This window comes from Ranitomeya imitator, chromosome 3 (assembly GCF_032444005.1).
Source record: "Ranitomeya imitator isolate aRanImi1 chromosome 3, aRanImi1.pri, whole genome shotgun sequence".
Taxonomy (NCBI): Eukaryota; Metazoa; Chordata; class Amphibia; order Anura; family Dendrobatidae; genus Ranitomeya; species Ranitomeya imitator.
The window spans coordinates 204,946,342-204,958,373 of record NC_091284.1 but is presented as its reverse complement, the minus strand read 5'-3'; the positions used below and the strand labels follow the sequence as shown (position 1 = coordinate 204,958,373).

General features: G+C 41.9%; 1 protein-coding gene across 2 annotated transcripts in view; it reads left to right on the top strand.

Annotated features, from left to right (window-relative positions):
- The window catches only part of TAFA3 (TAFA chemokine like family member 3), a 1,052,604-nt gene that overhangs the window by 683,475 nt on the left and 357,097 nt on the right, over nucleotides 1-12,032 (top strand). The window contains exon 5 of one of the 2 annotated variants that reach the window (XM_069761753.1): nucleotides 6,729-11,851. The exons of the other annotated variant lie outside the window; for it this stretch is intronic. Coding sequence (XP_069617854.1) covers nucleotides 6,729-6,740 — 12 coding nt within the window. The 3' untranslated portion in view covers nucleotides 6,741-11,851. Of the gene's footprint in view, nucleotides 1-6,728; nucleotides 11,852-12,032 lie in introns of those variants that run through there. 2 annotated transcript variants of the gene reach the window in all.

The window sequence follows — 12,032 nt, the reverse complement described above, 5'->3', positions numbered from 1 at the left end:
GTACACCTCTCAGCTATCTTTCTCAGTCCTATAGTGTTCTTCGTATGGACTGGTAGACTGTATGCTCAGCATGCGCTCCAATCAATAAAGGTTCTCACTAGACTGCAGAATGGCTGCTAAGTATCACTCTTAGGCTGTCCCTTGTCAGGTTTTTTACCATCTCAAGAAAATAGAAATTTGATACACACTCAAATTATTTAGAAAAGTATATATATATATATATATATATATATATATATATATATATATAGTATATTTATAAAGTAATTACAACATTAACAATCACAAAAAGGGGAAAGCCACCAGGTGGCAGAAAAAATGAGTTCCATAGAAAGTCATGAACAATTGAGTATGCAAATATAATAAATAATAAATGATAAATAACAAATTAATTGGAACAGTCAGTATCAGTAAAAAAGAATGTGTATCAAATTACAGATTTGTAATTTATCATTTATTATTTATTATATTTGCATACTCAATTGTTCATGACTTTCTATGGAACTCAGCATTTTTTCTGCCACCTGGTGGCTTTCCCCTTTTTGTGATTATTAATGTTGTAATTACTTTATAAATAAACTATATATATCTAATATATAAAGCTGAATGTGTGTGTGTGTGTGTGTGTGTGTGTATGTGTGTATGTCCGGGATTGGCATCTGCACCGTCGCAGCTACAGCCACAAAATTTTGCACAGTCACACGTCGGGACCCCGAGAGCGTCATAGGCTATATTGTGAGGCAAAATTTTAACCCCGTGCTTTCCAATTCACCAAACAATTTTGCCCCTATCTACGTAATGGGGAAAAAGTGAAAGGAAAAGTGTTGGAGGCGTCGCAGCTACAGCCACAAAATTTTGCACAGTCACACGTCTGGACCCCGAGAGCGTCATAGGCTATGTTGTGAGGTGAAATTTTACCCCGCTCTTTCCAATTCACCAAACAATTTTGCCACTATCTACATAATGGGAAAAAATTAAAGGAAAAGTGTAGGAGGCAAATTGACAGCTGCCAGATGTGAACAAGGGGGACTTAAAGAATGAGAGCGATGGCGCCAAAGAGTATATACCGTACAGTTGCTAAGGTGGGGCCCCGACATGGGATACTCACCACACATGGGGATATGAACACACACACAAAATGCGCCACACACCACCACGTGCTTGAACACATATTACCCTCAGCACACATTTCACCACACATACACCAACCTCGCCACATAAAAGTCGAAACACAAAAGTCGCCGCTCAAAACTCGCCACGTGCAGAACTCGCCACATGCAAAAACTAGGCTCTTGCAAATCTCGCCACAAGTGCAAAACTCACCTCATGGAAAACTCGCCACACGCAAAACTTGCACACGCAGAAAAATTGCCACATGCACAAAAGTTGCAACACATGCAAAAGTTGCCTCACACAAAACTTGCACATACTCAAAAGGCACCACACATAAAACTCGCCACGCGCAAAACTCGCCATGCGCAAAACTTGCTGCACACAATTTGCTACACTAACTTGTCACATGCAACTCGACACACAAAAACTTGCTACACGCATGTTGCCACACAAAACTCATCTCACAAAAGTCGCTACATGCATGTCGCCATACGCAACTCAACACACACAACTTGACACACGAAACTCGCCCTAAAACACACACAAGTCTGGTATTAGCCTTCAAAAATAAAAATCTGATTAATAAGCAGACAAACTACAACAAATGTACCATATAGGAAATACGGCAGCTGTCAGTCACATGACCTGTCTATTATGTGTATGTGTGAGCTAATATATACTGCCAGGGGGAGGGCTTCCTGTTGGCAGGGAATTTATCAGGCTGCCAATTTAGCTTACAAATACTGAGGTAAAAATACTGAGCAAATAACGTGTGAACAAGGTCTAATACAGGAGGAGATGACACACAGGTATGTACTATATACAGGGGAGATGACACACAGATATATACTATATACAGGAGAGATGACACACAGGTATGTACTATATAGAGGAGGAGATGACATACAGGTATATACTATATACAGGAGGAGATGACATACAGGTATATGCTATATATAGAAGATGACATGCAGGTATATACTATATACAGGAGGAGATGACACACAGATATATACTATATACATGGGAGATGACACACAGGTATATACTATATACAGGAGGAGATGACATACAGGTATATACTATATATAGAAGGAGATGACATTCAGGTATATACTATATATAGGGGAGATGACACACAGCAGGTATATACTATATACAGGGGAGATGACATACAGGTATATACTATATACAGGAGATGACATACAGATGTATACTATATATAAGGGAGATGACAAACATGTATATACTGAGGTGATGAGGTGAAAATGAGAGGTGTGAGGTGAAAATGAAAAGGTGTGAGTGCAAAATGAGACGAGTGAGGAAAAATAGTGGAGTGATCAGAAAATGACAGATGTGAGGTTGACATGACAAGTGTTAGGGGAGAATGAGAGGAGTGAGGGAGAAAATGAGAGGTGTGAGGGAGAAAATGAGAGATGTGAGGGGGAAAATCAAAGATGTGATTGGGAAAATGAGAGGCGTAATGGGAAAATAAGAGAAGTGAGGTGCTATAACTAACCACAGATATTTACTATGCCCAGGCAACGCCGGGCTCTTCAGCTAGTATATATATATATATATATATATACTAGCTATTGAACCCGTTCTATGCCCGGGTGGCGAGCATCTATATTGGTATATGGTCTCCATCCTGATATGTGCTGCTCCATCCTGCGTCCCCATCCTGTCATGAGCTGCTCCATCCTGCGTCCCCATCCTGTCATGTGCTGCACCCATCCTGCACCCCCATTCTGACATGTGCTACTCCCATCCTGCACCCCCATTCTGACATGTGCTGCTCCATCCTGCGTCCCCATCCTGTCATGTGCTGCACCCATCCTGCGCCCCCATCCTGCCCTGTGTTGCACCCATCTTGCGCTCCCATTCTGTCATGTGTTGCACCCATCCTGCGCCCCCATTCTGTCATGTGCTGCTCCCATCCTGCGCCCCCATTGTGACATGTGCTGCTCCCATCCTGCGCCCCCATTCTGACATGTGCTGCACCCATCCTGCGCCTCCATTCTGACATGTTCTGCACCCATCCTGCGCCTCCATTCTGTCATTTGCTGCTCCCATCCTGTCATGTGCTGCTCCCATCCTGTGCCCCCGTTCTGTCATGTGCTGCTCCCATCCTACGCCCCTGTTCTGTCATGTGCTGCTCCCATCCGGTGCCCCTGTTCTGTCATGTGCTGCTCCCATCCTGTGCCCCTGTTCTGTCATGTGCTGCTCCCATCCTGTGCCCCTGTTCTGTCATGTGCTGCTCCCATCCTGCACCCGTTCTGTCATGTGCTGCTTCCATCCTGCACCCCCGTTCGGTCAGGTGCTGCTTCCATCCTGCACCCCCGTATTGTCATGTGCTCCCCTATTCTGTCAAGTGCTGCTCCCATCCTGCGCCCCCGTTCTGTCATGTGCTGCTCCCATCCTGCGCCACCATTCTTTAATTTGCTTCTCCCATCCATATGCCCCATACGCTGCTCCATTATGGTTGATGGCCCCCATAAGATGCTCCATAGTATATGCCCCCGTACACTGCTCCATTATGGTTTATGGCGCCCATAAGATGCTCCAAAGTGTATGCCCCCCGTACACTGCTTCATAAAGGTTTATGGCCCCCTTAAGATGCTCCATAGTGTAAACCGCCGTACACTACTCCATAAAGGTTTATGGCCCCCATAAGATGCTCCATAGTGTATGCCCCCCGTACACTGCTCCATTATGGTTTATGGCCCCCATAAGATGCTCCATAGTGTATGCCCCCAGTACACTGCTCCATAAAGGATTATGGCCCCCATAAGATGCTCCATAGTGTATGCCCCCATACACTGCTCCATAAAGGTTTATGGCCCCCATAAGACGCTCCAGTGTGTATGCCCCCGTACACAGCTCCATAAAGGTTTATGGCCCCCATAAGATGCTCCAGTATGTATGCCCCCCGTACACTGCTCCATAAAGGTTTATGGCCCCCATAAGACGCTCCAGTTTGTATGCCCCCGTACACTGCTCCATAAAGGTTTATGGCCCCCATAAGATGCTCCACAATATATGCCCCCGTACACTGCTCCATTATGGTTGATGGCCCCATAAGATGCTCCACTGTATTATATGCCCCCCATAAGATGCTCCATTGTATTATATGCCCCCCATAAGATGCTCCATTGTATATGCCCCGTATGCTGCTGCCATATATATAAAAAAAAAATACCATACTCACCTATCGTCGCTGGGCGCCGAGTGCTGGGGGGCCTGAGCAGGCGGGGACACCGGCGCGCTGTGGGAGTCAGGTGCTGGAGTCACCGCTAGCTCAGGCCCCCCAGCACTTGCTATACTCACCTGTCTGTCCCGTTCCACCGCTGCGTGCCGCCATCTTCCGGCTCCTCTGGGTGTGACTGTTCAGTCAGAGGGCGGCGTCGGCGTGCATTAAGCGCATCATCGCGCCCTCTGAACTGTGAACGTCACAGCAGAGGACCCGGGAGACGGAGCCGCATGCAGCGCTGGAAGGGGGACAGGTGAATATACTTACCCTCCTGGCGGTCCCTGACTCTCCGGTGGAGATCGCGGTGTGCGTTCAGTGTTTACGCATACCGCGATCTCCTGGGAGCGTCACTCTGTGGGGGCCAGGCTGCGCCGGCGCTTGCGCTTGCTAGTCTATAAAGGCTTCGAACAGAGTGACGCTCCCAGCATTATATTATAGTTATATATATATATAATTTTCTAAATAATTTGAGTGTGTATCATATTTCTAGGTTCGTCTGGTTCAGTAGATACACGTCAGTGTGATCACTTGTAAGTTGTATATATCATCTCAAGAAAATGTTATATTTTTTCAATACTGATTCCATTCAAATTTTCATGTAACTGGACATCCTGTCTTGTTTATAATCTTTTTACTATTTTATTAAATATGCACTTACAAAGTTTTTATCATCTTTATATATTGCACTCATCATATTATAAAGCACGGTGTACTTATAATTGCTCTTTTCCATGCATCAGTCATGACTAGATTTACAATTACGTATCACTGAAAAGTCCCCAGCAACCCACTCCAACTCCTGACACAGATGATATACCCCCTTGCTTTAATCTCTCTTCCTTGCTTCATTTTGTCAGTGGCATGGAATTGTAGTGTAGTTCTAATGATGACTCATGTAGGGAAAATTGACCTTCTGTTTCTATGTAGAGCTTATAAAGGATTCAGCTGGTCAGCTTTTAATCATGTGATGTCATTCATAGACCTAATGGAAAGCAAAAGAATTAACTGCGTAGAAAGGCAAAATGAGCAATTGTAAGTATACAGCTATAAAATATTATGACGGCAATATATTAAGAAAATAAAAACTTTGATGAGAGAAGTGCTTCTTTAAGGAATTTGACTGAGGAAGATTTTAGCCTGGGGTCAGTTACTGTACTGCAAAGACGCACACATTTTACTGCAGTTTTTGTCTAGGCATTTTTTTTTTGCTGCACGAAACTTAGGCTGCCGTCACACTAGCAGTATTTGGTCAGTATTTTACTTCAGTATTTGTAAGCCAAAGCCAGGAGTGGGACAATCAGAGGAAAAGTAGAATAGAAACATATGCACCACTTCTGTATTTATCACCCACTCCTGGTTTTGGCTTACAAATACTGAGGTAAAATACTGATCAAATACTGATAGTGTGACAGCAGCCTTACAGGTACATCAAGTTCTTTCAACAGTAATTGAATAGAAATCCCCAAAAATAACATTCAGGAAATGAGCAATTTTCCATTATATAAAAATAATCATATTAAGAAAAATAACTATCCTTCATTATTGTCACTATATTTGAATCATATGTTTGGTCAGTCATTCTTCAGGGTTCATGAGCGACATGGGATAGAGGAGGGGGATGCCGAGCTGAGACATAGCTAGTTATCCATGATTTGGTTCAGTATCGTCGTGCAGAGAACTGTCATGGTTATAGGAAAGCATTTGAATCCTGTTTCCCCAGCATCACAAAATAATTGGAAGCTATTCCTCTCCAAACAATATCCGTGTCAGTAAGGCAGTATGATCTCAGAAAATGTGCTTGCTTGATATTAAATTCAGTATGAGTCCAGCGCTCAACTCATGAAATGCTCGTCCTGATATTTGGTGGGTAAAAGATCACACCGCCATCCTGACCTGAATTTTCAAAGTAAGTTTATCATGCTTATCCGCTCTCAGAGATGATTCTTTCACTTGGTATGTAGTTTGGATTATGAAATCTGGTGAAATGTATTATTACTAGTGATGAGCGAGTATACTCGTTGCTTGAGTTTTCCCGAGCACGCTCGGGTGGTCTCCGAGTATTTGTTAGTGCTCGGAGATTTAGTTTTCATTGCCTCAGCTGCATGATTTGTGGCTGCTAGACAGGCTAAATACATGTGGGGATTCCCTAGCAAACAGGCAACCCCCACATGTATTCAGGTTGTCTGGCAGTCGCAAATCATTCAGCTGCAGTGACAAAAACGAAATCTCCAAGCACTCACAAATACTCGGAGGACCCCCGAGCGTTCTCGGAAAACCCGAGCAACTAGTACACTCACTCATCACTAATTATTACAAGTATATTATTTGAAAATCTTTCTTTTTTTTTTTTTTTGTTTTACAGGTTACACGATAGTCTCTGGCCAATATGCAGAAACCATCTGTGGGTACAAACGCTGTGAGAGGCCAAAGTTTCACACTGGCATACTTTATACTCCCCTACAATATATCTTCCTTCCAAAGTGTGGATAGTAATCCCAAACTTACCTTCAAGAGGAGCACCACAACCATGGAAAATGACGGACGAACAATCAGTCTCCTTAAACCCTGAGGGGCAAGCTGCAAAGCCCATAGACCGATATTCTTCGAAATGGAAAATATTAAACCCGTCTGCGTATGAAACCAAGAGACACTATAAGACTGTTGAATGCAGTGTACAAACTCCCGTTTTATCCTATGATTCTGGCATTTCAATTTTTCCTTTTTTATTATTATTGGAAAGATCAGATTACTTCATCCATTTCTTGTCTGCTTATGGAAATCGCACTTTTTACAACCCTGTCAATCCATAACTGGAAAATGCTGTTTCTTACATAACATTTAGCAGAACCTATATTCTCGGAAGATTAGCGAAGAGTGATTTGTCAAGGCCATAGAAACCCCCTCACTTGAGTAAGCCTCATCTAACGCATGCAGCAATGACTCTGGTTATACCGTGTAGACTTCAGGCTGTGAGTGAACGTTCCGGATGCATAATAATTGTATGGCGGGTAGTGTAATCTGTCTCCAGTGTTTGCCCAAAGCAATATCCTCATTTCTTTGGAAGCTTATTTTACGTCTTTAATTCCAAAGTGCTAAGAACAGTCATTCATATAGCACCTTGTCTTACTCCTTCTATACATATATGACATGTTTTATCTGCTGAATAGGTTAAAACACCCTGATTTAAGGCTCCATATAACAAAAAAACAGTCTTCAATATTATTGGATCTGGAAAATAATTTATTTGAAAATAACTTATCATTATTATATTTTTGTACTTGTCTCATTTCATATTTTTGGGACCAAAGTAATTTTATTTTTTAAATGATGTGGCTTAAACTGTTTCCATAGTAGCAATTGGATTATTGTTATTTTTTTTTTTTTTGCTGTTATATTTACTTATTGTATTATTTGCTTAGAAACCCCATTTCCCAGCTGTACGCTCATGGGAGAGTTTGCGCTGTTCCATTGTGCTTTGTCTTGGAGGTCCCCCAATTATTTCCCAGTAAAAATGAGCATCTAGAATCCCTAACAAATAATATGATGAATGGCGTGTCTACAAGTGATTTAATTTTTTTTTTATAATAGTATAATGCAACCAACTGAGCAAAGGATTACTACAAGTATACATGGCAGCTTTTTTTTTTAAGTATATACTTGTATTCCACAAGTACTTACACCAAGAGCTTTGTTTTATGAAATCCTCTTACTATATTTCCTTCCTTACTAATGGTAATTAGGTGTTATCATGGGTTAACACAATTTGACACTAACTGCACAGTCTTACAATATGTATACAGCTCTGGCAAAAATTAAGAGACCACCACATCAAAACCCTGACATGGGCAGCCCAATCTCCAGACCTGAACCCCATTGAAAACCTCGGGAATGTAATCAAGAGGATGATGGATAGTCACAAGCCATCAAACAAAGAAGAACTGCTTACATTTTCCACTAGAAGCAGTGTGAAAGACTGGTGGAAAGCATGCCAAGACGCATGAAAGCTGTGATTAAAAATCATGGTTATTCCACAAAATATTGATTTCTGAACTCTTCCTGAGTTAAAACATTAGTATTGTTGTTTCTAAATGATTATGAACTTGTTTTCTTTGCATTATTTGAGGTCTGAAAGCACTAGTTATTTTTTATTATTACGGCCATTTCTCTTTGTCTGAAAAAAATACAAAAATGTTATTGATTGAAAATTCAGAGACATGTTGTCAGTAGTTTATAGAATAAATGAACAATTTACATTTTACTCAAAAATATACCTGTAAAGCAAAAAATCAGACAAACAACATTTTGCAGTGGTCTCTTAATTTTTTTGCCAGAGCTGTATGTAGAGACCCAATTAACAAATTGAATGATCAATGTAGTCATACATTTTCAGAAGAAATGGCAGAGGAGCAGCCAGACTCAGAATTTTTATCTTATGAGAAATTAAAAAGAATCTATCGTCAAGCTGTTTATATGTATTCTGACAGCAGCATGAGATAGGGACAGAGACTCTGATTCTAGTGATGTATTACTTATTATACTTGGAGCATTAGTTATGATCCAGTTTTCTGTACTGCAGTTCTAGCAGAGCTCAGTTCTTGAGCTGGGTATAACCTCGTCTACATCACAGCTTTCTGTGTACATTGTATAGTGAGAGAAAGCTGCTAATCAGTGCTGGGGCGGAGTCTGGCATGGTGCCTCAGTGGTTAGAACCGCAGTCTTACAGCGCTGGGGTCCTGGGTTCAAATCCCACCAAAGACAACATCTGCAAGGAGTTTGTATGTTCTCCCCGTGTTTGTGTGGATTTCTTCTGGGTACTCTGGTTTCTTCCTACATTCCAAAGACATACTGATAGGGTATTTAGATTGTGAGCCCCAATGGGGAAAGGGATGATAATGTATGTAAAGCGCTGCAGAATAAGATAGCGCTATATAATCAAAGCATAATAATAATAATAATAAGAAGAATAATCTATAAAGGCAGTTGTCCTGTAATGATAATCTCCTGCTGATAATACAATGAATATATTAAAACAGCAAAATACAATCCAGTAAGTGATACATCATTGTAATCTGGGTTTCCTTTCCTACATTATGATGCTCTCAGAATACATAGCAAAAACCTGGCAGCAGATTCACTTTAAAACACTTGCATCACAGATGAATATTGTTAGGAATACAAAATTTGTACTGTAAGAAATCATTCTGATTGTAAAAAACACATCTGAACTACAAATTGGATTCTAAACTACCATCTTCATTTTTACAATCCCAACGTCTTAGAGAGATTTCTTGATTATAAGTAGAAGCCATCTGGTTCTCCACTCCTGCTAGGAACCTCAGTGGTCAGGTGAAATCCATTGGGACAGCTGGCAGTGTGTGGTAACTTACTTGGCCGTGCTATCATAGGGTAGGGTAAGTAAGGTAAAGTTTTCGATATATTCTACCTCCTCTGACTCAGTGTTGATTAGTGGGACTTCACATTTTGAAGGCCCATTCAATGACTCCAGTCTTTGGGCAGTATCAGTCACTTTCTGCGTGAACATGAGCATTGTGGTGCACGGGCTCCTGAGACAGTCTACACTACATTGCCCACACTTGTGCTGTAGCTAACTGCTGCTGTTAGTGGTCATAGTGGAGTTCTCAGGACCCCAGACTCCCACCAATCAGTAGTGCTTCAGAGGAGCTTCAAAATATCAGAAACATTTGAAAATGTAAGAAAGTCCACCTCTCCGAGTAAATGACACCCCATGTAATCACTCTACTCTGGCCAAGTTGATGATACTGAGCAGATCACCTTCTTCGTTAAAGGGGTTTTCAGCTACACTAGTATTGATGAGCTACAGGTCATCAATATCAGTTTAGTAGGAGCTGACACCAGACTCCCACACTGATCAGCTTTGAGAAACTCCGACCAGATATAACAGTCTTATGGGATGGAACGTAGCAGCTCCTTCATACCGTGAAGTGGCAGCTCTCAGGTTGTGCATATCAGCTCCTGTTCATATGAATGGAGCTGATCTAGGGTACCACTAAACATTGTGATGGAGTGTTGGTGTTCCACTTCATCACACTGTTACATCTGGGAGCTGCTAAAACTGCTAACAACTGATCAATGGGAGTGCTAAGTAATGACCCCCAACGATCCGATACTAATAACCTATCCTTAGGATAGCTCATCACCATCGGTATAATAGAAATTTCTTTGAACTCAAAATTCACAAGTACGGTTTCTGAAAAAGGGATCATTCCCCAGTATATCAATTATGAGTATATGTAAAGGTAATGGGAATTTTTTGACAATTTGTATTATTCAAATGGTTCGTTATATTAAAAATGCACAATATATTGATTTACAGGAACCGTGTAATCAGATTCATGCTGCCTGAAGCACATGCGTCATTAATCACACAGTAGCGGCAGACAGGTATGTTTTACTCCGAAACGCTGCAGAGTCTTAGACAAGAGATATTTTGAAAAGCTGGCTGGGAACTATGGAACTGATTAACCTAGACTGGTATAGCGTATGGTGGTGCTATGCCAATCTTGCAGGAGTAGCAGACACCAAATTCATTAGGATACTCACACAACTAAATTGATTTGGCGGCTCTCCTAAGTAGCGTGTGACTCCATGTGCTGCGCCAGAATTGTTATTCTAGTCAGAGGCTGGAGTGGCTTTTCTGGCTATCAAAAGCTGTCACTTTTGATGAATATGGTGGATGGGTGAATGGAAATGTCTCCCCATCCCTTACTCTCTCCATCCCTGCTCCTCCCATTTTAGTGGAGCTGATCCAAGCCATCGTGAAAATGCTAAAATTCGCAAATTGTTGTGCAAAATTTTTGTGACTTTTCAAAGCATTTACCCCAATTTTGTGGCTTAAAAGTTTGATGAATAAGCCCCTGTGTCTTGGCTGACTAGTCCAAGGTAGATCCTAGCCAATTTCTCCCCTTTTTGCTCCAGTTGACAGACAGGTCTATTGTTATGTATTTATATATGGAAAGAAATGTCTGTCAAAGGGATTGAGACTTCGTAAAGCTAGCCATGGACTTGCTTCGGACTAGTTAGCCTCGACACACAATCCTCGACCAGCATTACAAAGTATGCCTTCTCGGAAACTGTGCAGCATCTTACAGTGAAACATACCAGGCTACAATTGATTCAGGAAGCATGAGTCCAATGAGAGGGTTGCTTTAAAGGGAACCTGTCACCAGATTGGTCCCATATGAGATAAAACCATCACTTTTCAGCGCATGTATGCAGCATTCAAAATACTGTATATATGTCCCCAATCCAGGCTGCAAGAAAAGAAAAATACCATTTATTATACTCCCCTGTGGGGCGGTCTGGTCTGATGGGCGTCGCTCACTTGGTCCGGTGCCTCCCTTCTTCTTTTAATGCTGTCATCATTCTGTACTTCGTGTGAATGATGCATCCTCCATCATTCTCACAGTGTTCCCCCACATCCTGCTCCTGCGTATGCGTATTTCTCTGCCCTGACTAGGACAGAGTAAAGTACTGCAGTGAGCATGCGCCGGGGCTCTTTGATCGTTCTTGATGAATGCACACTGCAGTACTTTACGCTGTCCTAGTAAGGCCAGAAAAGTGTGCCTGCACAGGAGCACAATGCTGGGGAACACTGTGAGGATGACATTGGACGCGTCATCCACAT